This window comes from Geotrypetes seraphini, chromosome 3 (assembly GCF_902459505.1).
Source record: "Geotrypetes seraphini chromosome 3, aGeoSer1.1, whole genome shotgun sequence".
NCBI lineage: Eukaryota > Metazoa > Chordata > Amphibia > Gymnophiona > Dermophiidae > Geotrypetes > Geotrypetes seraphini.
In genome coordinates this window covers 159020850-159047135 of record NC_047086.1, presented here as the reverse complement: position 1 = coordinate 159047135, position 26286 = coordinate 159020850, and the positions used below count along the sequence as shown (strand labels likewise).

The following is a 26286-nucleotide window of genomic DNA, read 5'->3' as shown; positions in this document are numbered from 1 at the left end:
TCATTAAGTAGTCATGGAAGTCTTCACTCTTAGCATAGTCCAAAGCCTTCCGCGACTACTTAATGAGTACACACTTTTGGAGGCCAGTAGCCAACTGGGGACTCCCTATTGCTACTATCAATGACATGAGCAAATCGCCAGAGATCATTAGTGGTCGAATGCCATTTGCACATTTGGATTGATTGTTTAGCTTTTCCACGTATTTTGAACTCAAGGACTAACATGGACCCCTGAAGAAGACAGTTTTGTCGAAACACGGACCATGTTGGGTCCAACACCCCCAGCGGACTGGGTCCTAGAGGTTTTTATGTGGCTTGCTAAGTTTTTTTCAAGAAAGTCCATATCAGGAACATCACCTTTCCACAGTGTTATTTTTGAACCTAGCAATTAATTTCACAGTACTACCTATAGGGATCATGTTTCCTTAGATGGGGGTTAGAGGGGGGTTTGTTATGGGGAATGGTGTTATGGTGTTTAAATGAGGGAGGAGTTGTTATCAAGAGGACAGATGAGGATGGAGGTTTATTATCAGGTTAGAGTGTAGGTGCTGTTTAGGAATGGGGGGACTATACTGCAACCCCTTTAAGAGGTGGCAAGAGAACATTAGGCCAGCGGATTACAGCATTTACCATGGAAGTCAGCAACTGCAGGTTGGTGACTCCTGTAGTAAATCAAGCTCACTTTTTGCCACACCTTGATAGCTTCCCCCTCCCCCCCGGTTTCTTATATACTGCCTGCAAACTGGAAAACTATTAAAGCTGTATACATTCAGGTACAGTAGATATTTTCTGTCCCTGTAGGGCTCACAATCTTGAGTTTGTATCTGAGGTAATGGAAGGTTAAGTGACTTGTCTAAGATCACAAGGAGCTCCCCCTGATTCTCAGCCTGCTCAGACTCCTCCTGTAGTCATTATAGAATATAGAAAATAAATTATACAATATGTATTATTATTTATATTGTAAATATAAAATATGTATAAAGACATAAAGGAGTGCAGATGTGTTTGCTGGCATGCATAATGGAAGCAGCTATTTTATAAACATACAACAGTACTCCAAGTGGGGCCTCATCAACGACCTGTACAGGGGCATCAACACCTTTCTTCTTCTGGTTACGCCTCTCTATACAGCCTAGCATCCTTCTGGCAACAGCCACTGCCTTGTCACACTGTTTCTTTGCCTTTAGATCTTCGGACACTATCACCCCAAGGTCCCTATCCCCATCAGTGCATATCAGCCTCTTACCTCCCAGCACATACAGCTCCTTCCGATTACTAATCCCTAAAAGCATCATTCTGCATTTCTTTGCGTTGAATTTTAGTTGCCAGATATTAGATCATTCCTCTAACTTTTGCAGATCCTTTTTCATGTTTTCCATTCCCTCCTTGGTGTCTACTCTGTTACAAATCTTGGTATCATCTGCAAAAAGGCAAAACTTTCCTTCTAATCCTTCAACAATGTCAATCACAAACATATTGAACAGGATCGGCCCCAGCACCGAACCCTGAAGGACTCCACTACTCACCTTTCCTTCCTCTGAGCAAATTCTATTAACCACCACCCTCTGGCATCTGTCCATCAACCAGTTTCTAATTCAGTTCACCACTTTGGATCCTAACTTCAGCCCTTCAAGTTTGTTCAAGAGCCTCCTATGAAGAAGTGTGTCAAAGGCTTTGCTGAAATCTAAGTAAATTATAACTAGCATATGTTCTTGATTCAATTCTCTGGTCACCCAATCAAAAAATTCAATCAGGTTCATTTGGCATGATTTACCTTTAGTAAAACCATGTTGCCTTGGATCCTGTAACGCATTAGATTATAGGAATTTCACTATCCTTTCTTTCAACAACACTTCCATTTTTTTCCAGCAACTGAAGTGAGGCTTACCGGCCTGTAGTTTCCCGCTTCATCCCTGTGACCACTTTTGTGAATAGGACCATATCTGCTCTTCTCCAATCCCCAGGAACCATTTCCATCTCCAGAGATTTGTTGAACAAGTCTTTATTAGGACCCTCCAGAACTTCTCTGAGCTCCCTCAGTATCCTGGGATGGATCCCGTCCGGTCACGTTGCATTGTCCACCTTCAATTTTTCAAGTTGTTCATAAACACTTTCCTCTGTGAATGGCGCAGAATCTACTCCATTTTTGTGTGTAATTTTGCCAGACAATTTCGGTTCTTCTCCAGGATTTTCTTCTGTGAACACAGAATAGAAATATTTGTTTAGCATGTTTGCTTTTTCTTCATCACTCTCCACATATTGGTTCATAGTATCTTTTAGTTTCGCAATTCCATTTTTCATCTTCCTCTTTTCACTAATATATCAGAAAAAAATTTTGTCTCCCTTTTTTACACTTTAAGCCATTTGCTCTTCTGCTTGCGTTTTCACCAGGCATATCTCTTTCTTGGCTTCTTTCAGTTTTACCTGGTATTACATTACATTACGGATTTCTATTCCGCCTATACCTTGCAGTTCAAGGCGGATTACAAAAGAATTGACTGGACATTTCCAGAGATGTAAACATTTCAGAGATTACTGGACATTTTCCAGTGAGGATGCAATTTTTTTTTTTTTTTTTTTTTGGGTAACTGGAATTTTCTGGATGAGGTGAGAGGTTGGTGAAGTGAGTTGGTGGTAGGTAAGGGGGTTAGGATTTTTGGATGAATTTTTTGAAGAGCAGGGTTTTGATTTCTTTGCGGAACGTTTTGAAGTCGTCCGATGTTGTCAGCAGGTTGGTGACGGATTGGTTGAGTTTTGCTGCTTGAGTTGCCAGAAGGTTATCGAACATTTTCTTGCGATGTGTGCCCTTGAAAGGGGGGAAGGTGAAAGGGTTAGGGGTTCTTCTGTGTCTTTTTGAGGAGATCTGGTTTAAGCGGTTGGTTAGGTAGGATGGGGAAGAGCCGTGTAATGCTTTGAATAATAGGCAGTAGAATTTGAATTGAATTTGTGCTTGTATGGGTAGCCAGTGGGAGTCTAAGAAGGCAGCTGTTATGTGATCATATTTTCTAAGTGAGTAGATTAGTCTGAGGGCGGTGTTTTGTATGGTCTGGAGTTGCTTTATCATAAAGGCTGGACAAGGGAGATATAGGGAGTTGCAATAGTCCAGTAGACCTAGTACTAAGGATTGTACTATTAGTCTGAATTGTGTTTGGTTGAAGAATTTTCTGATTTTGCGTAGGTTTCTCATGGTTAGGAAGGCTTTCTGTGTCGTCTTGTTGATTTGGGAGTGCATTGTGCAACATCTGTCTATGGTAACTCCTAGTAGTTTTAGTTCGAGTTGTATTGGGTATTTGGTGTTTTTGATTATCAGTTCTGTGATGGTAGGGGTTTTGGCCTTTTCAAGCAGGAGGAATTTTGTTTTTTCTGGGTTTAGTTTTAGTTTGTGATCCATCATCCATTTTTCTACTGTATCTAAGGTTGTTTCCAGCTTTTCTGTGGTGGTGGGCTCTAAAGGGTCGAAGGGGAGGAGTATGGTGATGTCGTCTGCGTAGCTGAAGGATGTGACGTTTAGTTTATCTAAGGTGGCTCCTAAGGAGGAGATAAAGAGGTTGAAGAGTGTAGGTGAGAGAGGTGATCCTTGTGGTACTCCGCAGGGGTTTGCCCATGGCTCTGATTTGGTATCGTTGTATTTTACCCTATAGGTTCTTGATTTGAGGAACCCTTGTAACCAATTGTAGACCTTGCCTGAGATCCCTATGGCGTCGAGTATCTGTAGTAATAAGGTGTGGTCAACTAGGTCAAATGCTGCAGAGAGGTCAAGTTGTATTAGTATCATCTTTTTTCCTTTACTGATGTGTTGCCGGGCTATATCTAGGAGTGAGATTAGAAGTGTTTCTGTGCTATGGTTGGTTCGAAAACCTGATTGTGAGTGGTGAAGTAGGTTATGTTTTTCCAGGTAGTTTGTGAGGTGTTGTGTAACAAGGCCTTCTATTATTTTGACATACATTGGAATTGAAGCGATAGGCCTGTAGTTGGAGGGGCTATCTATTGGGCCCTTGTGATCTTTTATGATAGGGGTGATTATAATCTCTCCTAAATCCTGTGGGAATTGGCCTTCTGTTAGTGTGGTTTGAATCCATAGCATCAAGTTGGTTTTGAATGTGGTGGAGGCGTTTGATAACAGGTAGGTGGGGCAATTATTGAGTTCGCTGGATGCATGGCTGTATTTATTGTAGAGTCGGTTCATATCCGACCCAAGTAGGATTGGGAAGTTGGACCAGCATCTGTCTGCTACGATGGCTTCATCAGTTGTTGGGTTTGTTATTATTTTTTCGAGATGGGTGGGTGTGTTTATGAATGCAGCTCTGATATTTGTGATCTTATTTTTGAAGTGATCTGCTAGGTGGATGGCTGTCGGTGGGTGGATACCTTGAGTGGCCAGGTATGGTTTGGTGTCAGTGAGGTTCTTTACTAGGTTGAATAGTTTTTTTGTGTCTGGGATTTTTGTGCCTATCATTTTGGAGTAGTAGGCTTTCCGTTTTTCCTTGAGTTTGATTTTGTATTGGTTTATTTGATTTCTCCATGCTGTTTTAGTGTGTTCTGAGCTCTTATTTTTTTTCCAGTCTCTCTCTAGTTGTCTGCAGAGCTTTTTTGCTTGGAGGAGTTCGGAATCGAACCATTTATCAGAAGGTCTACTTATTTTAAATTTTAGTTTTTCTGGGGCTAGTTCATTCAGGATGGTTTCGCTTATGGTTTGCCAATGGGATATGAATTCGTTGGGGGTTGTGTTGGTGATGGCTTGGTCTGCTTTATCCCAAAATGTGAGGGGTTTGATTTTTTGGCGTATTTTGAAGGAGGTTTTTTTTGGAGATTGTTTGATAATGTTTTGAGGCCAGTTGATGTTAAAGGTGTATTTGTAGTGGTCTGACCAGAGTGAGGGGCACCAGGCCCCATTTGAGATAAGGATTTCGGGTTTGTGAGGGTGTTGGGTCATGTAAGCAGCGACAACTAGTTGGTGGCCTTTTTCATGTGTGGGTTGGGTGTTAAGGATCTGGTAGTTCAGTGCTTTGAGGTATGAGAGAAGATTTATTACTTGTTTAGAGGTGTGATCTTCAAGATGGAGGTTTATGTCTCCTAGGATTAGGTTGTGAGGTGATGTAAGGGAATTCTGGTAAATAAATTCTTCAATATCTTGTTTGTTATCATTCCACTTTCCTGGTGTTGAGTAACAGAGGATGCATGTTAATGTTCCGGTGAGTGAGTCTTCGGATAGTTGGCAGGCTAGGAGATCTAGGTGTGGTGTGGAGTGTTTGTCTAGAGTCTTTATATTGATGTTGTTTTTGAGTATGATGGCTAGACCTCCACCACGCTTTTTTTTCCTACAGATCAATTCTATTTTGTAACCCGTTGGGCATAGTTCTGTGATGATGGGATCGGATTCTGAAGTTATCCAGGTTTCGGTTAGGAATAAGCAGCTTAGTTGTTTTTTAACTATCCAGTCCTTAATAAGATCTGCTTTTGTGCATATTGATCTGATGTTCATGTATGCGCATGATAAAGAGATATTGAGAGTTTGGGGAGTTGGTGAGCTGTTTGGGTGGAGGAGATTTTATTTGGTTTTTGGATGACGGTTGAGGTTTTCTGTTTTTGGTTTTGGGGGTGGTCTTTTTCCCCAGCTGGTTGGTATGCTGATGTGGTTGAGTGAGGGGCATTCTATCAAATTTCTGGGCGAATGAAGTCTTCTGGTAGGTAGGGGGAGCCTGTGGGATTCTGTTAAGGTTGGGATAGAGGATGTATGATAACCTTCTGTTTTTCTGTTGGTTAGGAGAAGGAAGAGCAGTAGTTGTAGGAGTACGCTTGTAGAGATATTGGGAGGCATAGTGAGTTTTTGTGTAAGGTGTAGGAGACTCTGCTATTTGGTGACTGGTGTGAGGTGCAAGGTTCTGGGAGGTGTTGGGAGGTTAGGGGATGGGGGTTGTTTGTTCTGTAGCGTCTGTGACCCTCAGTGGTGAGTTCAGAGATGGGTAAGCTTTTCTTCCCACTGTTGAGAGATGAGGAGCACTTCTTTGAGATTGTGGGGGTCCCTGCTGGATCGGGGGAGTGCTTTCAAGGATTTGTAAGAAAAGGAGAGCTAATAGAGGAGTATAAGAGTGTCAGCAGTATCGGTTTGTCAATGCTTGTCAGGATGTGGGAGGTAGACAGTACTATTAACTTATCAGGCTATACAGGTTATTTTGAGGATAAACAGTGTTATCAACTTATCAGGCTATACAGGTTATTTTGAGGATAAACAGTGTTATCAACTTATCAGGCAATATGGAAGATGTATCGATTGTTTAGGAGTTGGATAATACTATCAGCTTATCAGACTCAACAGATTACAGTGCTTACAGCTTATAAGACTAAACAGGTTATTATGGAGATAAACAGTGCTAACAGCATATCAGACTGTACAGGTTATTATGGAGATAGACAGTAGTAACAACTTATCAGCCGGTACAGGTTATTGTGGAGATAAACCGTGCAATAACTTATTCGGATTTTTTGCGATTTAACGTATTGTCGCTTCCACATGCGTCGCTTCACAAAGGCGCACACTGCGCGCCTAACGGCTGAGCGCCGTTGGCGCTGTTCTCTTTTAAAAGTCGGCCCCCGCTGGACTCGGGGGGGGGGGGGGGGCGGAAACGGCTCAATGCCCCTGCAGGATCTGCCTCGAACTCCTGCTTGCCCGCTGGATCGGTAATTCGGTATTCCTTTCTGTACTCCTCTTCTTGGGGTTTTTAAAAAAAAAAAATATTTCAGGAATGCCAATTCTTTTGCCTTTATTTTCTCCACCACCAGTTTGGAGACCCACATCGGTTTCCTTTTTCTTTTATTTTTATTTATTTTCTTCACATAAAGATCATTAGCCATTTTTATTGCTCTTTTAAGCTTAAACCACTGTTTTTCCACTTCTCTTATGATCTCCCATCCTAACAGCTCTTTCTTCAGGTACTCTCCCATAGTCCGTAGGTTTTAAATCTAGGACTTTAAGTTTTGTGGAGACGCTCTCTACTTTATCTGTTATATCAAACCAAACCGTTTGATGATCGCTACTTCCCAAGTGGGCACCTACTTGAACATTAGAGATACTCTCCCCATTTGTGAGGACTAGATCCAATATCGCTTTTTCCCTTGTGGGTTCTGTCACCATTTGTCTGAGCTGAGCTTCTTGAAAGGTATCCACAATCTCCCTACTTCTTTTCGATTCTGCAGATGGAACTTTTCAGTTTGCATCTTGCAGGTTTAAATCCCCCAACAGCAGCAACTCCTCTTTCTTTCCAAACTTTTGGATATCTTCTATCAGATCTTTATCAATTTGATGCGATTGAGTCAGAGGTCTGTAAACTACACCCATATAGATAGAAGTTCCATCTTCTCTTTTCAGAGCAACCTTACCAGACAGCAGACTGCAAGCCCTCAGGAAAGGGGGGGGGGGCAGTCAGGGAAATTTTTGAGGCTCATCAGTTTACAAGCCAGGATAGTCTCCAAGAAAACCCAATGATGCCAAGCCAGTAGCTATACCCCCACAAATAGGAGGGAGACTGTTGGCTTACTAAGAAGCTTGGGCACAGATTTCTTCGGACCACTGGGTACTAGATCTTATTCGAGAGGGACACAAGATTGAGTTTTATTGCCCTCTACCAGATCTCTTTGTGAATTTTCTGGCAGGGAGATCAGACAAAACAGCCAGATTCCTAGCGACAGTTTAAAGTCTCTTGGATATTTGAGCCATATAGCTTGTTCCTGAAGAGGAATCAGATTCAGGCAGATATTCCATATACTTCATAGTGCCCAAGAAAGGCTCAGAAGATTGGAGACCAATTCTAGACTTGAAGTCCTTAAATGTGGCACTGAGTGTGCCTTGCTTCAGAATGGAGACCATTTGGTCATTGTGGCAGTGGTTCCGGGGGAATTTTTAGCCTCCCTGGATTTGACGGCGGCCTAGCTTCACATTCCCATCTTCACGGACCACAGGAAATATTTGAGATTTCCATGTTCTGGAGAGACATTCTCAATTTTCCACTTTACCCTTCAGACTGGCAACAGCGTCGCACACCTTCACCAACATGATGGTGGTGGTTGCAGCGCATTTCCGCAAGGCAGGGATCCAGGTGTATCTGTCCTTAGATGACTGACTGATCAGAGCTCTATCCAAGCTGAGATTCCTGCAGGACCTGGGTTGAATAGTCAACTTCAAGAAGAGTCATCTGGAACCAACCCAATGCTTGGAATACCTAGGATTCTTTTTCAACACTGTGCAGGGTTATGGTTTTCTTCCTGAGCCATGCAAACAGAAGCTTACAAAGCAGATTACAGACTTCTTGGTGAGGTTGAGTCCCATGGCTTGGCATTACCTTCAGGTACTGGGGTCAGTGGCAGTAACCATAGAGGGGGTTCCATGGGCGAAGGCTCATATGTGTCCCCTTCAGGATTCTGTATTGTCCCACTGGTCTGTACAAAATGATTCTCTCCAGTGGACATTCCCCTGGACGGTGGAAGCATGGTGCATTTGTGCTGTGGCTCCAGATAGACTTGTTGTCCAAGGGCATGCCACTTTGCATTCCCTCATGGTTGATACTGTTGACCGATGCAAGCCTGTTTGTTTTGAAGGGTCTTAGTAAGACTCCATATGAGCCTCTACAACAGGCATCACTGATGAATCTCACTGTACAGACAGTGTTTCTATTAGTGATCATTTCGATGAGAAGAGTCTCGAAATTTACAAGCACTTTCATACAGAGAACTACTTCTCAGGATCACAGAAATAGGTATTTCCCTGTGCTCAGTCCCTAGGAGGTTCATTTACCCATGTTCCAGTCCTTGAGTTTGACAAAGCAAGATAAGCTAATGCAGGCACTAGTCATTAGCAGAGTTTTGCTCCACTATTTGGAAAGACCAATGTCTTCCAGCTCTCAGATCATCTTTTTGTTCTGACTAGTCAGGCTAGATGAAGCAGACTGACTTCAAAGGCATCTATCTCTAGATAGATTCATATGGCAATTATGTTGGTGTATATTGGCTGTGGCAAACAGCTTCTAATCTCGCTGAAAGCTCACTCTACTAGAAGTGTGGCTTTTTCATGGGTGGAGTCTTGGGCAGTTCTTCCTGAGGAAATATGTAGAGCACCTACGTAGTCTACTTTTCATATCTTTACAAAGTTCTACAGATTGGACATAGCGGCATGTGAGGACACTATGTTTGGATCCTCGGTTTTACGGGCAGGCTCATCTATCTATACCAGGGATCTCAAAGTCCCTCCTTGAGGGCCGCAATCCAGTCAGGTTTTCAGGATTTCCCCAATGAATATGCATTGAAAGCAGTGCATGCACATAGATCTCATGCATATTCATTGGGGAAATCCTGAAAACCCGACTGGATTGCGGCCCTCAAAGAGGGACTTTGAGATCCCTGATCTATACCCTTTTCCAGAAAGAAGATTATTGAGATAAGAATCTAGTCTTCCATTATATCCAATGTTCAGGGTTCCAGAAGGAACTTTGGTATATGACTCTCAGCCTCAGGACTGTTAATTCAATGACTAGACCAGAAATAGGGGGTCGAGTGTATAATGTAAGCTACCTTTTAAAAAACAATCAATCTATAGATATTTGCAAATCTAAAAGGCTTATGGCGCCAAAACTTTTGCGCTGGTTGTGATTGAGAAGGAAGGAGGAACCAATCCCCCCTGCCCCCCCAAAAGAGATATACTTAATATAAAAGTTGATCTGTGTGACATTGATTATTTTAGTGTTGATCAAGAATTTAACAGTTTCTAGTTGTAGCTTAGTTATTATACTACAGATGTAACACAACAGCAGAAAGTGTTTCACAACCAGCAAACAAGCCTGTGTTAATTTGATGAGAATAAGAGGGAAAAATACATGCGATTTGTCTTTTCTGGCTTTCAGAAGTTGCTGGTGACTGGTGCAGTTGACTGCAGTTTGAAAGGCTGGGACCTGAGGAATGTACGGCAACCTGTCTTTGACCTTTATGGCCATACTTATGCTATCAGGAGAGTAAAAGTAGGTGCATTTTTGTTTTCTTTTTATAAATATCTGTTAGTTTTACTGTACACTGTACATTTAGGTGCATTTCAGAACTCTTATATGGACAATGACTTATATGGACACAGACTGTTGTTATAGACCAGGGATTCTCAACTCAGGCCTTGGAACACATCTAGCCTGTATGATTTTCAATATATCCACAATGCTAATGTATGGGATAAACTTGTATGTTTGTTTATTATATCATTAGCTGCCTTTTAGAAAATCAAAGTGGTTTACAATCTAGTAATACCTAAAATAGCAAAAAATATATCACAATGAAATCAATCTATACAAAACATAATTGGAGATAAAAATAAAAGCCAAATATTAACAACAAAACAATTAGTAGCCTTGTCCTGGTCCATCAGTTTCCCCCTAATAACCCATCTGTCAAATCCAAACCGCCTATAATACAAATGCTTTAATGAAGAAATAAGTTTTCAGCCTCATTTAAATTTTGTTGAAACTTAATTTATCACCTAAAATATTGGGGTAAGGCATTTCAAAGTGCTGGAGCAAGATAAAAGAAAGATTCTCATGTAATATTGATTCTGCTCCAGTTAGAAGATAACTGATTTTGTATGCATAAATGAGTGTCCCCTGAGGTGTGTAAGGGATCAAAAGATCAGTCAGATTACAAGGAAGGCTACTTTAGAATGCATTGTAGGCCAACACTAATGCCTTAAATTTGATCTGATAACTAAACTAGTTACCAGTGGTATTCTTCAAATAATGGTGTGACATGATTGTATCTACTGGAATCCAGTATTAACTTAATTGCTGTATTCTGTTTTATGAGTAATTGGCATGGAGCTATCATGGTAATACTGTTGTATACTGCATTACAATAATCTGTGTGGTTAATCACTAATGAAAACACTAGAGTCTGAAAAGTCTTGTGTTGTAAGAATGGCTTAATAGCTCGAAATTCTGCAACATTGAGAAGTTCTTCGCTAGCGCTACTGTAGAGATTTTTAATTTAAAAGTAAGTTGGAAGTCAAAATTTTCATCTTTTTTTGAAGATTTTAGGGGTTTATGACAATATAGGTCCTTTTCCTAGATGCTATAGTAGGAACCATAATCTGCCCATAAACCACGCAGCCTTAAATTTTTCTGGATTATCTTTGAACTAATTTGCATGTAACTGTGCTGTTACAGTGGCTAAACAACCATTCCAGTGCAATAGGAATGGTATGCTGAACCTTAGGGTACTCTGTATATTCTTGTGAGCATACTGCAGAAAGATGTCAATTAGAGAATGACACGGTGATTATTACCCGCGGCTAGCCGCGAGTAGCCGTGGGTAACCCGCCGAAACGGGGAAAGAAAAATGATAGTCGCTGCGGGGACGGGGACAAGGCCATTCACCGCCCCATGGAGCGGTGAATGGTCTTGTCTCCGCAGTGAGGCATCAAGGATCGCGCAACCGGAAAAAGGAAGTTGCAGGAGAGGAGAAGATTGATCAACTTGTACAGCCGCGCATGCGGCTCGGGAAAAAAAAAGCCAGCAAACTCGGCATATAAGGTGAGGTGGAGGGAGGGAGCTGGCTAAACGCTGCGATTGGGCGGGTGGGGCGATCGCGCGTGTTCCCAGCTCACACTAGGAAGGAGGGAGTGAAGGGAAAAAGATTCTGGGCCAAGGGGATGAAGAGGGAAAAAAAGAAACCCATAGCAGGAAAGAAAGGGGAGGACAGGCATGGGAGCCAGATGCTGGAAGCAAGGGGGGGGGAAGAAAGAGGGAGAGAAGCTAGATGGGGTTGAAAAGAAGAGACACACTGGTATGGAAGAGGAAGATAGGGGAAATCTGGACACAGGAAGGTAACAGAAAGAGGGGAAATTATGTGCATGGGGGCATAGGGACAGAGACATAAAGGGGACATGCCATGGGGATGGTATATGGACACGGGGGGGGGGGCAATGCCAGATACATAGGGGAGATATTAGAAATGGGGAAAATAGGAACACAGAAGCGAGATGGTTGGTGGGGGATGGGACAGGGACCGAGCTCGCAGGCTCCAGCGGCTTGCACAAATTGCATTGTAACGTGCCACGAAAATAAGAGGGAGGGAGGTAGATAGATAGGCCACGCGAGAGGAGCTGAAGGGTGGTAGAAAGGAACAGATGGTAAAGGAGGGAGGGAAGGGTGATGGTGGAAAGGAATAGAACAGACATTGAAAGAGGGTAGAGAGGAACAGACCCTGAAGGGAAATGTGGAAGACAGAGTGGGGAGAAGAAGCTGGAAGGGAAGAAGACAGATGCCAGACTATGGGGGAGCGGAGGGAAGAAGATGGGTGCTAGACTAATTGGGTGGGGGGTGAAGGGAGAGGCACAGTAACAGCAAATGGAAGATGCAGAGAGAAGACACACAGTAGATGGAAGGAATTGAATGGGAAGATGTGGAAAGCAGAAACCAGACAACAAACGTAGAAAAAAAAAATTCTATTTATTTATTTATTTTTTGCTTTAGGATAAAGTAGTATATTAGTTGTGTTGATAAAAATTTATAAACAAAGCCCTGCCAGCTGAATATCTCTTTCTCTAGTTCAGCAGCCAGAACTTTGATTTATAAGAAAGGAATAAGCTAATTCCTTAGCAAAGCAGCAGATGAATCCAGAGACAAGTGGATATAGCTCACATCGACCAGCAGGTGGAGATAGAGAAACTGATTTACAGTTGGCCTTATAGCCTGGTGTTCCTCCTGTTGAATCAGTTTTGCTCTATCTCCCAGCAGGGGTGGAGCTATCTCTCTAGCTCCTGGATTCTGACGGTGCCTGGTGACCATTTCTTCTCCTCTGTTGAGCCTTTGGCTCTTCAGTAGGATCGGGGTGCCTGGCTGAGTGGTGCCGGCTTTAGGAGTTACACCTGGGCCCTCCCAGGTCCCTTCTCCACCCTCCCCTCCGAGTGATTGAGGGATTTTCCTGATCTCAGCGTTGGTTTCTTCATTCCAGTTTAAAAACAAAAACAAAAAAAAACGCTCCTTCCTGTGCTGAGCTGTGCCCTTTGAGGTAGCTTTCAGGATCAATTACCAGCTTTATCCTTACTGAAGGGGGGCGGGCTGAGAGTGTGGTGAGTAAATTGCTGCTTTCTTTCTTTCATTTTGTTTGCCGCCTCGAGTGCCGGTCCGGTTGGGGGGGGCGTCGTCGTGATGGCAGAAGATTCTCGTCAGCGGTGTTCACGCTGTGGGAAGCGTCGAACACCGGCGGGATTGTGCTCAGCCGGGTGCTTAGAGGCACCGGCTGAGGATCCTTTTTTGCAGGCTTGTGAGGGGGCCATTTCCCGCGTCCGAGAAGCGCGCTCGACGTCCCCGCCCCTCGCGGTCGGCTCGGCCTCGCGGCGAGGTGCTTCCACGGCTGAGGGGGGGTCGGCAGGGGGCGGGGAGTCGGAAGTGCTAGAGGGAGCGGGGGCTCCGCTCTCCGGCGCCGAACAGGGTACTTCAACAGCGGTTGGCCTGGGCTCGTTCACACCGGAGTTCATTATGCTGATGCATAGGGCTTTCATGCTGCAGAGCAGTCAGCCTGCTCATCCGGTCTCGGTGAACTTGCCGGTTCTGCCTGTGCCCTCTTCCTCTGCTGTTCTCCTGAAAGTGGATGCTGGGGAGACGGCGAAGGGAGCTAGTTCTCCAGTAAAATCGCCGGTACTTAAAAAGCGCAGGCTCACGTCCGCGGACGAACCTATGGTAGTTTCCCCTTTTTCCCTTCCGGAGTCTTTGGAGGAAGGTGAGGTAGAGGAGGGGGAAGCGGAGGATCCCCCGAGTAGGGAAGTGGATGACCCTTCCGCGCTCCGTCTTTTCCATAGGGAAGAACTTTCTTCCTTAATTTCGAAAGCGTTGCTGGGTTTGAACATCTCTCAAGTAGATTCGAAAGTATCGGGTAACCCTCTTATGGCAGGTACTCGTAAGCCGCCTAAGTCTTTTCCAGTGCATGAAGCCATGCAGGAGCTGATCTCGGCACAATGGGATACGCCGGAGGCCGGTTTACGGGTAGCGAAGGCCATGTGGCTTTTGTATCCGGTGGACCCGTACGAACTTGAGAAATTTAAATTGCCTAAGGTGGATGCACTGGTAGCCGCAGTTACCAAACGGACGACCTTGCCAGTAGAAGGGGGGGTTACGTTAAAGGATGCCCAGGATAGGAAGGTTGAATCTTCCCTGAAGTTATCTTTTGAAGTAGCTGCAGTTACTTTACAGGCCGCAATTTGCAGCTCTTATGCGGCGAGAGCCTGTCTGCAGTGGTCTCAAGTGATGGCGGATAATATGATGGAGTCCGGGGGCTCTGTCCCTTCGGAACTGGCTAATTTGGAGTCAGGTTTGGCTTATTTAGCAGATTCCTTATATGATATTATTCGCGCTTCGGCTAAACAGATGTCGCTTTCAGTTGTCTCTCGCAGGTCTTTATGGCTTCGTCATTGGGTGGCAGATGCGGCTTCTAAGCTTCGACTGGTGAAACTCCCTTTTAAAGGGGGTTTATTGTTTGGGGATGAGTTAGATAGATTGGTAAAGGATTTTGGGGATACCAAAACTCAGCAATTACCAGAAGATAGGCCTAGGCCCCCTTTGAAGTCCTCGTCATCTAGACCTCGTTTCAGAGAAGTGAGGAGATACAGGTCCGGGAAACCATTCTTCGGTTCCGCGTATGGTTCTTTCTCTTCTTCTAGACCTAGGGGTCGGCAGAGGAGTTCCTTTCGTACGACGAAACCCCCTTCAGGTCAGCCAGCACGTACCCCGGCAAGTCGCGCTCCACAATGACGGGGTCTTGGCCCCCTCTGCTTTTCCATTAGGGGGACGCCTGTCGGCATTTTGGGCGGAGTGGGCCAAGATCACGTCAGATCGTTGGGTGTTGGACATTATTCAAGAAGGGTACAAGTCAGAATTCGCCTCTCCCGTCACCGATTCTTTCTTGGTATCCCCGTGCAATGGGGCGGCCAAGGGAGACTCGGTCCGCTTAACTCTTCAGATTCTCCTGGATCTAGGGGCGGTGGTGCCGGTACCGCCGGAAGAGGTGGGCCGCGGCATATATTCCCTTTACTTTATTGTACCAAAAAAGGGGGGGTCCTTCAGGCCGGTGTTGGATCTAAAAGGAGTCAACAAAGTTCTCAGTGTTCGCCATTTCAAGATGGAGACGGTTCGCTCGGTGATTGCGGCCGTACGGCCGGGAGAGTTCCTCACGTCCCTCGATCTCGAGGAGGCGTACCTCCATATTCCGATCTGGCCTCCGCATCAGAGGTTTCTGCGGTTTGCGATCCTCGGCCAGCATTATCAATTTCGCACCTTTTCAAAAGTAATGGTGGTGGTGGCTGCCTTTCTGCGCAAGGAAGGGATTCGGGTACACCCGTACTTGGACGACTGGTTGATCCGCGTGTCTTCCAGGCAGGAGAGTGTGTCGGTAACTCAACGAGTAATCTCTCTCCTTCAGTCGCTGGGGTGGATCGTCAACTTTCCCAAGAGTTCTCTGTCCCTTTCTCAGTCTTTGGTGCACCTGGGGGTCAGGTTCGACACTGGTCTGGGAATGGTGTATCTACCCCGGGAACGGGGAGAGAAATTACAGTCTCAAATTCGGGGTCTTCTCGGGTCGCCCAGACCTCGGGTTTGGGATTATGTTCAGGTTCTGGGCTCGATGGTGGCGACTCTGGAAGTGGTTCCCTGGGCGCGGTTCCATATGAGGCCCTTGCAGAAGTCGCTTCTTTCTCGGTGGTCCCCGGCTTCTCTGGACTACAGTCGCCGGCTCCAATGGAGTCCTCGGGTGGCTCGCGGCATGCACTGGTGGCTAAACGAGGTCCATCTTTTCCGGGGCATGCCGCTAGCGACGCCGGATTGGGTCGTGATTATAACAGATGCCAGTCTTCGAGGATGGGGGGCTCAGTGCCGGCAAGCTTCCGTGCAGGGGGTGTGGTCCTCGGAGGAGACCCAGTGTTCAATCAATTTGCTAGAACTGAGGGCTATAAGGCTTGCGCTACGGGAGTTTCGGTCCATGATTCAGGACCATCCGACCAGGATCTTTTCGGACAGTGTCACGGCGGTGTCATATATCAATCGTCAAGGGGGGACTCGGAGTCCTCAATTGGCCGAAGAGGCGATGCTGCTGTTTCAGTGGGCGGAGGTGCATGTTCCGCTTCTGTCAGCAGCACACATTGCGGGTCACGAAAACATTCAAGTGGACTTCCTCAGCAGGAATCTTCTCGATCCCGGCGAATGGGAGCTGTCTCCACGGGCGTTCGAGCTGCTGGTCTTTCGGTGGGGGCTTCCAGACATGGATCTCATGGCCTCATCCCGCAATACAAAGCGGCCTCGGTTCTTCAGCAGACGGAAAGAGAGGGGCTCGGAGGGGGTGGACATGTTAGCTCTCCCATGGCCTCCGAATTCCCTTCTGTATGTATTTCCCCCTTGGCCGATGATAGGTCGAGTGTTACAACGCATCGCTCTCTTTCAGGGCAGGGTGATCCTGGTGGCTCCGGATTGGCCGCGTCGGCCTTGGTACGCGGATCTAATTCAACTCTCGACGGGCGATCGGTTGACGTTCCAGGTGACTCCGGACTTGCTGACTCAGGGTCCAATCTCCATGGACAATCCGGCCCACTTTGGTCTTACGGCCTGGCTATTGAACGGTCGCGGTTGAAAAAGAGGGGCTATTCGGATCAGGTAATTGCCACTCTTCTTCAAGCGAAGAAGATTTCTACTTCTACCTCTTATGCTAGAGTTTGGAAAGTTTTTGAGACTTGGTGCGGGAAGCAGAGTATTGCGCCCTTCCAGGCATCTCTGTCGGCTATTCTGTCTTTTCTGCAGGAGGGCGTATCTAAAGGATTAGCCTATAACTCGATAAAGGTTCAGGTGGCGGCCATTGCTTGTTATAGGGGCCGGGTGTCTCGCTCGTCGATAGCTTCTCACCCGGACGTGGTGCGATTCCTTAAGGGGGTTCAACATATCCGTCCGCCGGTAAAGCGCACCTGTCCAGCATGGAATTTGAAGCTGGTCCTTAATAGGTTGCAGGCGGCTCCGTTTGAGCCTCTGTCTGCGGCGACTCTGAAGGATGTCACGTTAAAAACAGTGTTTTTGGTAGCTATGGCGTCTGCAAGACGGGTGTCGGAGCTGCAGGCGCTTTCTTGCAGGGATCCTTTTTTGCGCATTTCGGATGCTGGAGTGTCTGTGCGGACGGTGCCGTCCTTTCTTCCTAAGGTGGTTTCTTCGTTCCATGTAAACCAGAGTTTATTCCTCCCGGCCTTTCGGAAGGAGGATTGGGGGACGCGTTTCGCGTTGTTACGGCTACTGGATGTACGCCGTATGATTCTTCATTACTTAGGAGTGACTAACGACTTTCGCCGGTCAGATCATCTCTTCGTGGTATTTGCAGGTGCACACAAGGGTATGGCTGCGTCTAAAGCTTCGATCGCTCGTTGGGTAAAGAGGCTATTGCGTCGGCTTATCTGTTGGCAGGGAAGATCGTGCCGGAACAACTTCGTGCTCATTCAACTCGTGCATTGGCAACGTCTTGGGCGGAGTCCGGTGGTATGTCTTTGGAGGAAATTTGCCGAGCGGCTACTTGGTCTTCGGGGAACACCTTTTCAAAGCATTATCGTCTGGACGTGGCGGCCTGTGCGGAGGCAAATTTTGGCGCTTCGGTTATTGCAGAGGCGACTTTGGCTTCCGACCCAGTTTGAGTTTGCTTTGCTACATCCCACTTGTCTCTGGATTCATCTGCTGCTTTGCTAAGGAATGTAAAATTATGTCCTACCTGCTAATTTTCTTTCCTTTAGAAGCAGCAGATGAATCCAGAGCCCCACCCAGATGGTTTCTCTCTCTCTCTCTTGATCTATTGGGTTCTAGGTTCGGTTAGGATATTGTTGGTGATTATTTTTTCTTACATTTCTGATTGGAAGGTTTATCACTGGAATGAAGTTTTTCCTTTGGTTTGAATGCTCATGCTCCTTTCTTGGGATGCTGGGGCAAAATGCATAACTGATTCAACAGGAGGAACACCAGGCTATAAGGCCAACTGTAAATCAGTTTCTCTATCTCCACCTGCTGGTCGATGTGAGCTATATCCACTTGTCTCTGGATTCATCTGCTGCTTCTAAAGGAAAGAAAATTAACAGGTAGGACATCATTTTACAATATTGCAGTACTAAGGCTTATGTGGATGCTGCGGGGACGGTGACGGGGCAGTGAATGGGATGGCAGTGATGATGACGGGGCGGTGAAGGGGATGGCGGTGACGGTGACGGGGCAGTGAAGGGGACGGTGGGCCGGGGACGGGGTGGTGACGGGGACAGATTTTTTCCCCGTGTCATTCTCTAATGTCAATCACAGCTTTCGAAACCTCCTCCTACTTCAAAGAGTCTGTGTTTTCTGATCTGCTTGGTTTATTTCTTTTTTTATTTTGTGATAGTTTCGTGGCTTTTCGCTCTAGTTGCGGTCTTTGTCGTGAAATCAGAGATTCCTTTTGATAAGGGTCTATTCTCCCTGCATGAAGAGGAGCACTGGCTTTGGGAACCTGTTTCAACCAGCCTGCTGAAGATTAGTGGAGCTCAGAGTCCGTTTCCCTGGTATTTTCTCGCCCCTTTGATTTGGTCAGGGACTGGAGCGCAGGCTGTTTAGGCACCAATAGCATTCCTTCAGGGCACTCATGGTTCTGGCTGTGTTTTGTCTCTACCCTTTTTCATGAGAAATCTGGGGGATTGAGGGTCGGTCCACGGAGGTCCAACTGTCAGCCCGAAGATCCCAGTGAATTGGCTGAGTGATTAGAATCAAAGGGCCTCTCCTAGAACAGCTGGATCTGAGAGGAGCTGAAGTAGGCAGCAGCATTTCCCTAGCACATCAATATACTGGATCGCTGGTTATGCCAGTGAAGACGCATAGAACTACCAAAGAAAAATCAACCTCATCAAGCCCCAGAAATTTTTTCCAGCCAGGTGGCATGAAAAAGTAGTCGGGTGGGTTGGGGTGGGACAGGGAAATTTGGTGGTGGGGAAAATTAAGGGCTCCTTTTACTAAGCTGCAATAGCGTTTTTAGTGCGTGCAGAATTACCGCGCTACATGGCTAGAACTAACGCCAGCTCAATGCACGTGTGGGAAAAATCGGAGATTTTTCAAAAGCTATTTTTAACTGTTTCTACAGTTAGGATCTTTGTCCCCTTTCCCCTAAAATCCTGTTTTTTTTAAAGGTTTTTGGAGAGCACAATGAAGATGGTTTAGCTTCCAGTATAAATGGAGACTCACTGAATCCGGAGGAATGTTTATGCACCTCCATGTTGAGATCAGTGACTCTCCGCTTGGCCTCTGTGGCAGAACCAGTCAGAGCAGGAGTTCCAAGAGGTCAGACAGCATTAACCTTGTTGGCATCATCTTTACCTCAGCTAAAATTAAACAAAGCTGTGGTAGAAAGGAGGAGGGAGAATGCTTGGGAGCTGCAATTGCTTCTAGCCATAGGGGAATCCAAGGTTAGTCAGATTCCTAGCATATGAAAACATCCTCAAGACTAAGCAATCCTCTGTGATACTGGGTTTAATTTGAATGGTTTGAGACCTCTTAGGCTGATTATAGATCATGTTCTTTTCTGTATTATGGTGTCCAAGCTGAGTATAATGACACAGCAATGTCAGAACTCCACAAACATAACATAATAACATAGTAAATGACTGCAGAGGTATACATATACTGGGCTTCAGGTTTCTTGGCATACATCTGCTGCTGCAGGCACCATTTCATTTTTTACTGTATTCCTTTGAACTTCACTTCTTTTTGAATCCTTAGAATCAGTGATGGAAGTGTCTGGGAAATGAAGCTTGGTGAAGTAGAGATTCCTTTGGAATATGTCATGGAGGGTGTCCTGTATTTTTGTCCTTATCTTTATTCCGTTTTTTTTTATTGTTGTATTTTATAAAATCTTCTCTTTGTTCCTTTGTCCCTCTGCAGAAATTCCAGAATAGCTTACATAGGAACTAAGCAGCAGTTCATAAAGTTCACTGTGGCATCAGATTAGATGCAGCTGTGTTTGGTCAACTAGTCTACTGCCACACTTATATGCTCAACAAATGGTGGTATGCCCCCCCCCCCCAAAAAAAAAAAAAAAAAATATATATATATATATAAAAAGGATAAAATGTGTTGGCATCCGGAATCGGTAAGAAATGGTCAACTAGTCTACTGCCACACTTTTCTAGAAGGTACATTGTATATATATATTTTTTTTTTACAATGTACCTTCTAGAAAAGTGTGGCAGTAGACTAGTTGACCATTTCTTACCGATTCCGGATGCCAACACATTTTATCCTTTATAAAAACTTTTATTCTGCTGTAGGAATCCTCTGCCCTCAATTCTTAGAGAAGTAAGTCATAGTACAGAAGCTGAGTTGCAACCAGTAATGCAAGCATTTGCCTATGGACACCGTTCCTCCATACCACCTTTCTCTGACTCTCCAATTATATTTATTTATTTAAAATATTTATTATCCACCTAAAACCTAGGCGGTTTACAATAAAAAATTCATAGTCAGTTGAGCAAATGAACATGAAGCAAATATCGCGTTGTTTATATCAGTGTTTTTCAACCTTTTTTGGGCAAAGGCACACTTGTTTCATGAAAAAAATCACGAGGCACACCACCATTAGAAAATGTTAAAAAATTTAACTCTCTGCCTATATTGACTATATATAAAGTAATTCTCTTGAATAGGAATCAAATAAACACAAAGAAAGTATTTTATAATTACTTTATTACAAAATAAAAATTATAAAAATTATAAAATACTTTATTCAGTGCGAAACCTGGGCCTGTTTGGCTGAACACAAAGCTGATATTCTGGCTGGAATCGAAGAAAGACACACACGTAGCTCTTCGTCAACAGCTCTCAGTCTCTCTCTGTATTTGGTTTTTATAGCATACAAAAATAGACAAATATACCCTCCATCCTTTTTATTAAACCACAATAGCAGTTTTTAGCGCAGGGAGCTGCGCTGAATGTCCAGCGCTGCTCTTGACGCTCATAGGCTCCCTGCGCTAAAAACCACTATTGCGGTTTAGTAAAAGGTGACCATATTGTAAAATATAGACAGCAGATATAAATTCAGAACTGTGCATAGTAAGTGAAGGGAAGTTTTCATCTCTGGGAATTTACCCAGTTAACTATTAAGTTATTTGGGCAAATTCCTTTGAAAACTGTGATAATACTGCCTCCACTTTGCTAAATTTAAAATAAAATCATTTTTCCTACCTTGTCTGGTGATTTCTGGTTGCACTTTCTTCTTCTGACTGTGCATCCAATCTTTCTTCCCTTCTATCAGCCTGTATGCTTTCTCTCCTCCACACCACATTCCCTCCCCCAACTTTTTCTTCCTCTCTCCCTGACCTTTCTTTCTTTTTTTCTGTTTCTCTTCTTTCCTTCTGTTTCCCTGCCTGCCCCCTTTCTTTCTTTCTCCCTGCCGTTCCCCAAGCCACTGCCACTGCCATCGGGGAACAGGACCCACCAATGGATAACAGGCCCCAAAGCCGACGCTGACGCATGCTCTCCCTGACGTCAATTCTGCAATCGGAGAGGAAGTTCCGCCCACCCAGGCAGCGATTGGCTGGCCCGAACTTCCTCTCCGACTGCAGAATTGACGTCGGGGAGAAGAAGACTTATCTGCTCGATAGATTAGATCGCCAAGACAAAGTGAGTCCTGGGTGATAGACTCACTTTGCCTTGGCGAGCTACTGGCGCCCCTGCCTCGGGCCCCCTGTCAGCTCCGGGCCCGGCGGCCCTGCGGCACACCAGGCAACATCTAGTGTGCCGCGGAACAGCGGTTGAAAAACACTGGTTTATATCACCCTGTAGTAATGATACAGAAAGCTCATAGATCTTCTTTTCAATTAAATGCCTGGACAAAAAAAAAAAGGTTTTTAACAAGTTCCTAAATCTCTTGCAGCCAGCCCCTCCAATTGCCACTCCTCAGATCCTACCACCCTTTACCAAGTTTATTAAAAATTTGTTATCCTGCCTTTTCAAATATACAAAGCGACTTTGCAATAAAATAAAAAAACAGGGTAATACAGACACATTAAAATTAAAAGCTAATTAATGTCCAATAAAGACGAGTACAACATCTCACAAACTAAAAAGACACAAAAGGAGAAGGGTAGAATTACAATAAGTTAAAGGAAAGAACAATTAAGGAAAAAAACAAGAGGTAAGAGCACTAAATTTTTTTTTCCATTTTGTGAGCTGCTATAATTGCCACGGAGACTGGGCTAATGATCGGTTAAGTTGTCCTTAAAAAGCCAATCATACTGCAAAGGCATCTTTAAAAAGCATGGTTTTTAAGCAGGTCTTGAAATTATCTAACGTGTGGATCTCTTGCAGGTAAACCAGTGTTGAATTCCAGAGTGTGGGGGCGATAACAGAGAAAATATTATTGCGCATAGTATTGATAATTTTTAGAGATGGAATTGTTAGCAGATTTACCTACCTTTTTTTTTTTTTTTGCTATTTATCAACTTCTACACTTCTGTTGCTGAGCGAAAACAGCAGCATGTTTTTGAACAGAGATATTAGTTACTTGGGGTATCTGTTATAGAATGAATTTATATAATGGAAGATTAGAGCGCCTGCCTGCTTCTAAAATTTTTAGAGTTAATTTCATTAGTCATAAAAAAGATAACAGGAAATCATCTTTTTTTTATTCTCCTATACAGTGAGGTTTTAAATTCTGTTCAAGTAGGTAGGCATCAGTAGCAGTATCTTAATATAAAGTGACATCAAGAAGTCCTCGTATTTTTCATAGCTACTGTGCATCACCATGTTCTAATAATGAAATCCCAGAAACTATGACAAAGAACTCATTTCACACGATGCTGAAGGCATAGCAGCTGTTAATGAAAGCATTTTCTTTTTATTCCTGTGTTATATTTTGTCTTGCAATGCAATCTTGGAAACAAATTATCTTCGTTTGGTTTATTTTTATTTATGGGTGGAGAGAAAGTAGCTGTTTGTATAGTAAATATACTGGATTGCTTCCAAATTATATTTGTTTTTCTTTTTCACCAATTCATTATTTTCCTTACAGTTTTCACCTTTTCATGGAACCATATTGGCCTCCTGCTCCTATGACTTCACCGTGAGGTACAGTCTGTCTTTCCTGCCTACTGGCTGTGCATCTGTAGGAAGTCTTTGTCAGTCGTAGAAATGATTTAAAAGAAAAAGTTTATTTATGTGTATACTAGGGAAGACATTTGTCTGTCAGGTATGCCTAATTAACCCCCCCCCCTTTTAGAAAACTGCGATAGCGTTTTTTATCGCAGGCCGGCATGCTAAATGCTCCGCACTGCTCCCAGCACTCATAGAGTTCTATGAGCATCGGGAACAGCGCGGAACATTCAGCGTGCCAGCCTGCACTAAAAACCGCTATCGAAAACAAGGAGTAAGTTTGAAGTGATACTAGAGGCCTCCATTTATCTTTCATTATGTCAAAAGTATAAACCCACTACAATAGTAATTTGTTTGTTTCATCACAATACACTAGGACAGGGGTGGGCAACTCTGGTCCTCAAGGGCCGGAATCCAGTCGGGTTTTCAGGATTTCCTCAATGAATATGCATGAGATCTATTTGCATGCACCGTTTTCAATGCATATTCGTTTGGGAAATCCTGAAAACCCGACTGGATTCTGGCCCTTGAGGACTGGAGTTGCCCATCCCTGCACTAGGAGACCAGGAGAGTGGTGATAGTAATGGGAACATAAATAGTTGTCACTCAACAAGTGTATGAAGATGAAAGTGAGGTCAATCAACTCTTGACAAATCCAAAACTTCACCTCACTCTACAAGAAGAAGAAATAAGTAATTCTCTTGCTAAATCTTAAGACTGAGATAGCTACCTCTGATATGTTGTAAATTTTACATTAAAAGTGTTCCATCATCTTCTAATCTTTTCAGAAGTAAGACAAACCAAAAGCATCAGGTAATTCATTCCTTTATTTTTCTTTTTCTTCCTTGTTGCAGAGATACTAGCATATCAGAGGTAGCTATCTCAGTCTTGAGATTTAGCAAGAGAATGACTTATTTCCTCTTCTTGTAGAGTGAGGTGAAGTTTTGGATTTGTCAAGAACATAAATAGTTTTCATTAAGGTTGCTTACTAATCTGATGGATCCAGTTCTTATACTGAACTTCTTCTTGCACACTTTTACAATTTAACAATTTGTTATATTTTTTTGAAGGGGTTTGTCACTCTACTTTACATATTTTATCTATAGGCTAATCTTTTTGGTATGAGATGTTGTATTGTGTAAGCTTCCTCTTGTTAAGGGTTCTTTAGGATTATAAAACTTCAAAACCAAACATATCTTTATAAGAAGTTTGCATTGACAGTTGGTGTTGGGAATATTTTCTCATAGCAATGCTAAATAATAATCTGGCCAATTGTGGTATATTTTGATGAAGGCAGCAATAGCAACATAATTTGTTCCAAGGGCCGCAGAACACCTTTTTTGGTTGTGGGGGAAAGGTAAGCAAACCAACCAAGCTCCATCCCTCAGCTCCCACCACTGATATCTTACTTTTATATTTATACTAGAGAATGACACGGGAACAAATTTTTCCTCGTCCCCCGCGGGAACTCATTTTCCTGGCCCGTCCCCTTGAGTTCTTTTCATGTCCCTACCCCATTCCTGCAAGCTCTGTCCTCATCTGCAAAAGCCTCAAACACTTTAAAATCATGTGTTTGAGGCTTGTGCAGTTAAGACAAGAGTTTATAAGAATGGGACAGGGATAGCAACAAAACTCACGGGGACGGGACGGGGAAATTGAGTTCCTGCGGAGATGGGGAAAAATTTGTCCCCCTGTCATGCTCTAATTTATACTTAATGTTGGTATTTATGGCATATGCTCTTTGTACAAATCTGAAAACAAAAGGCTAGTTCTCAACTTCGTTATAAAGGGGAGAGAGGACGGTGAATGATAATGAGCTACTCACTTGCATCTTACCTGGATTAAAAAAAAGAAATAGGTTGAATAACTGCCCTTTAAAACAATTAGGAGAAAATCTTTTTCACTCAGTGCATGATTAAGCTCTAAAACTTGTTGCAGTAAAAGCAGTTAATGTAGCTGGGTTTAAAAAAAGGTTTGGACAAATTCCTGAAGGTACAACTCAAAGTATTATTATAAAGTTTACCATTATTCGTTTAGACCTGGAGAAAGCCGCTGCTTATCCCTGGAGGTAAAACAACAAAATCCAAATAGCACTAAAAGGTTCCACAAAGGAAATGAAGAAGCTGCGAAGAAGGCGTAGAATAGACGGTTGAGGTGGAATTGGGAGAGTCATCAAGAACACTGGTGGAAAGTTTGCAGCAATATTCCAGCTTGGAGTCAAAGGGCTAGATTCACTAACCTGTTTTCCGGGGGGCAATCCGTGGCCAATTCCAGCAGGCCCGACAAATTCACAACATGAACAAATTCAAATTAGGGCGATCAGAGGAACGCTTCCCTGAGAAGGTGCTTTCCTTGCAGATGGTCTGCGCATGCGTTTTGTGTCCGGGTTGTTTTGGGTTTTTCTTTTGCTGGTTTGTTTGGGGTTTTTTACGCGCGCCAACTCTCCTGCTCTTCCCTTCCAGCCAAGCCCTACTCTTGCTGCCCAGACTCTCCTGCTCTCTGACGCTCTTCCCTGCAAGTGCAGCCCCGCTTTAAAACCACGGGCTTGCACTGTGGGGAAGGGTGGCAGAGAGCAGGAGAGTCAGGCGGCATTTTTCCCCACAGACTCAGCAGGCTTGCTGCTTGAACACAGGAGGCAGGCAGGGTGGCAGAGAGTAGAATTTTTTCAGGGCTGAACCTTAAGTTCAACCCTTAAGCTCTCCCCACCCCGGCGGCAGCAGCCTCTTTCCTTTCGTCAACACTGTCAGCTGGTCATGCCCTACTCTCTGCCACCCTTCCCTGCAGTGCAGCCCTACTTTAAAACTGCGGGCTCGCACTGCAGGGAAGGCGGCAAGAGATCCAGGGCTCGGAGCAGAGAGGACATAGAGGAGAAAGCAGGGCTGGAAGATCGGGACTGGACAGGCTTCCATTGTTGCTTGCAGGGAAACCCCCCCCCCCCCCCCCAAGACTGAAGATTGGGGCAGAGTGCAGGGCGGCAATGGAGCAGGAAAGTTGTCAGAGACGTGTGCAACTGGTCTCCAGCAATCGCTTCTTCTCTTGATCAGCCAGCCCAATCGGTGTCCCAAATTTGTTTGGTGAATCACGTCCTTGCCTACTTTGCATGCATGCATGCAAGGATTTGAAGCTGATTGCAGGAGAGGTTAATG

General features: G+C 44.4%; 1 protein-coding gene across 2 annotated transcripts in view; it reads left to right on the top strand.

Moving 5' to 3' along the window:
• The window catches only part of PEX7 (peroxisomal biogenesis factor 7), a 244241-nt gene that overhangs the window by 133347 nt on the left and 84608 nt on the right, over nt 1-26286 (top strand). For both annotated transcript variants that reach the window (XR_004538935.1, XM_033939454.1), the window contains exons 7-8: nt 9890-10003; nt 23061-23116. Coding sequence is in view for 1 of the 2 variants with exons in the window: in XM_033939454.1 (XP_033795345.1) it covers nt 9890-10003; nt 23061-23116 (170 nt within the window). In the remaining variant the exon portion in view is untranslated. The remainder of the gene's footprint in view (nt 1-9889; nt 10004-23060; nt 23117-26286) is intronic.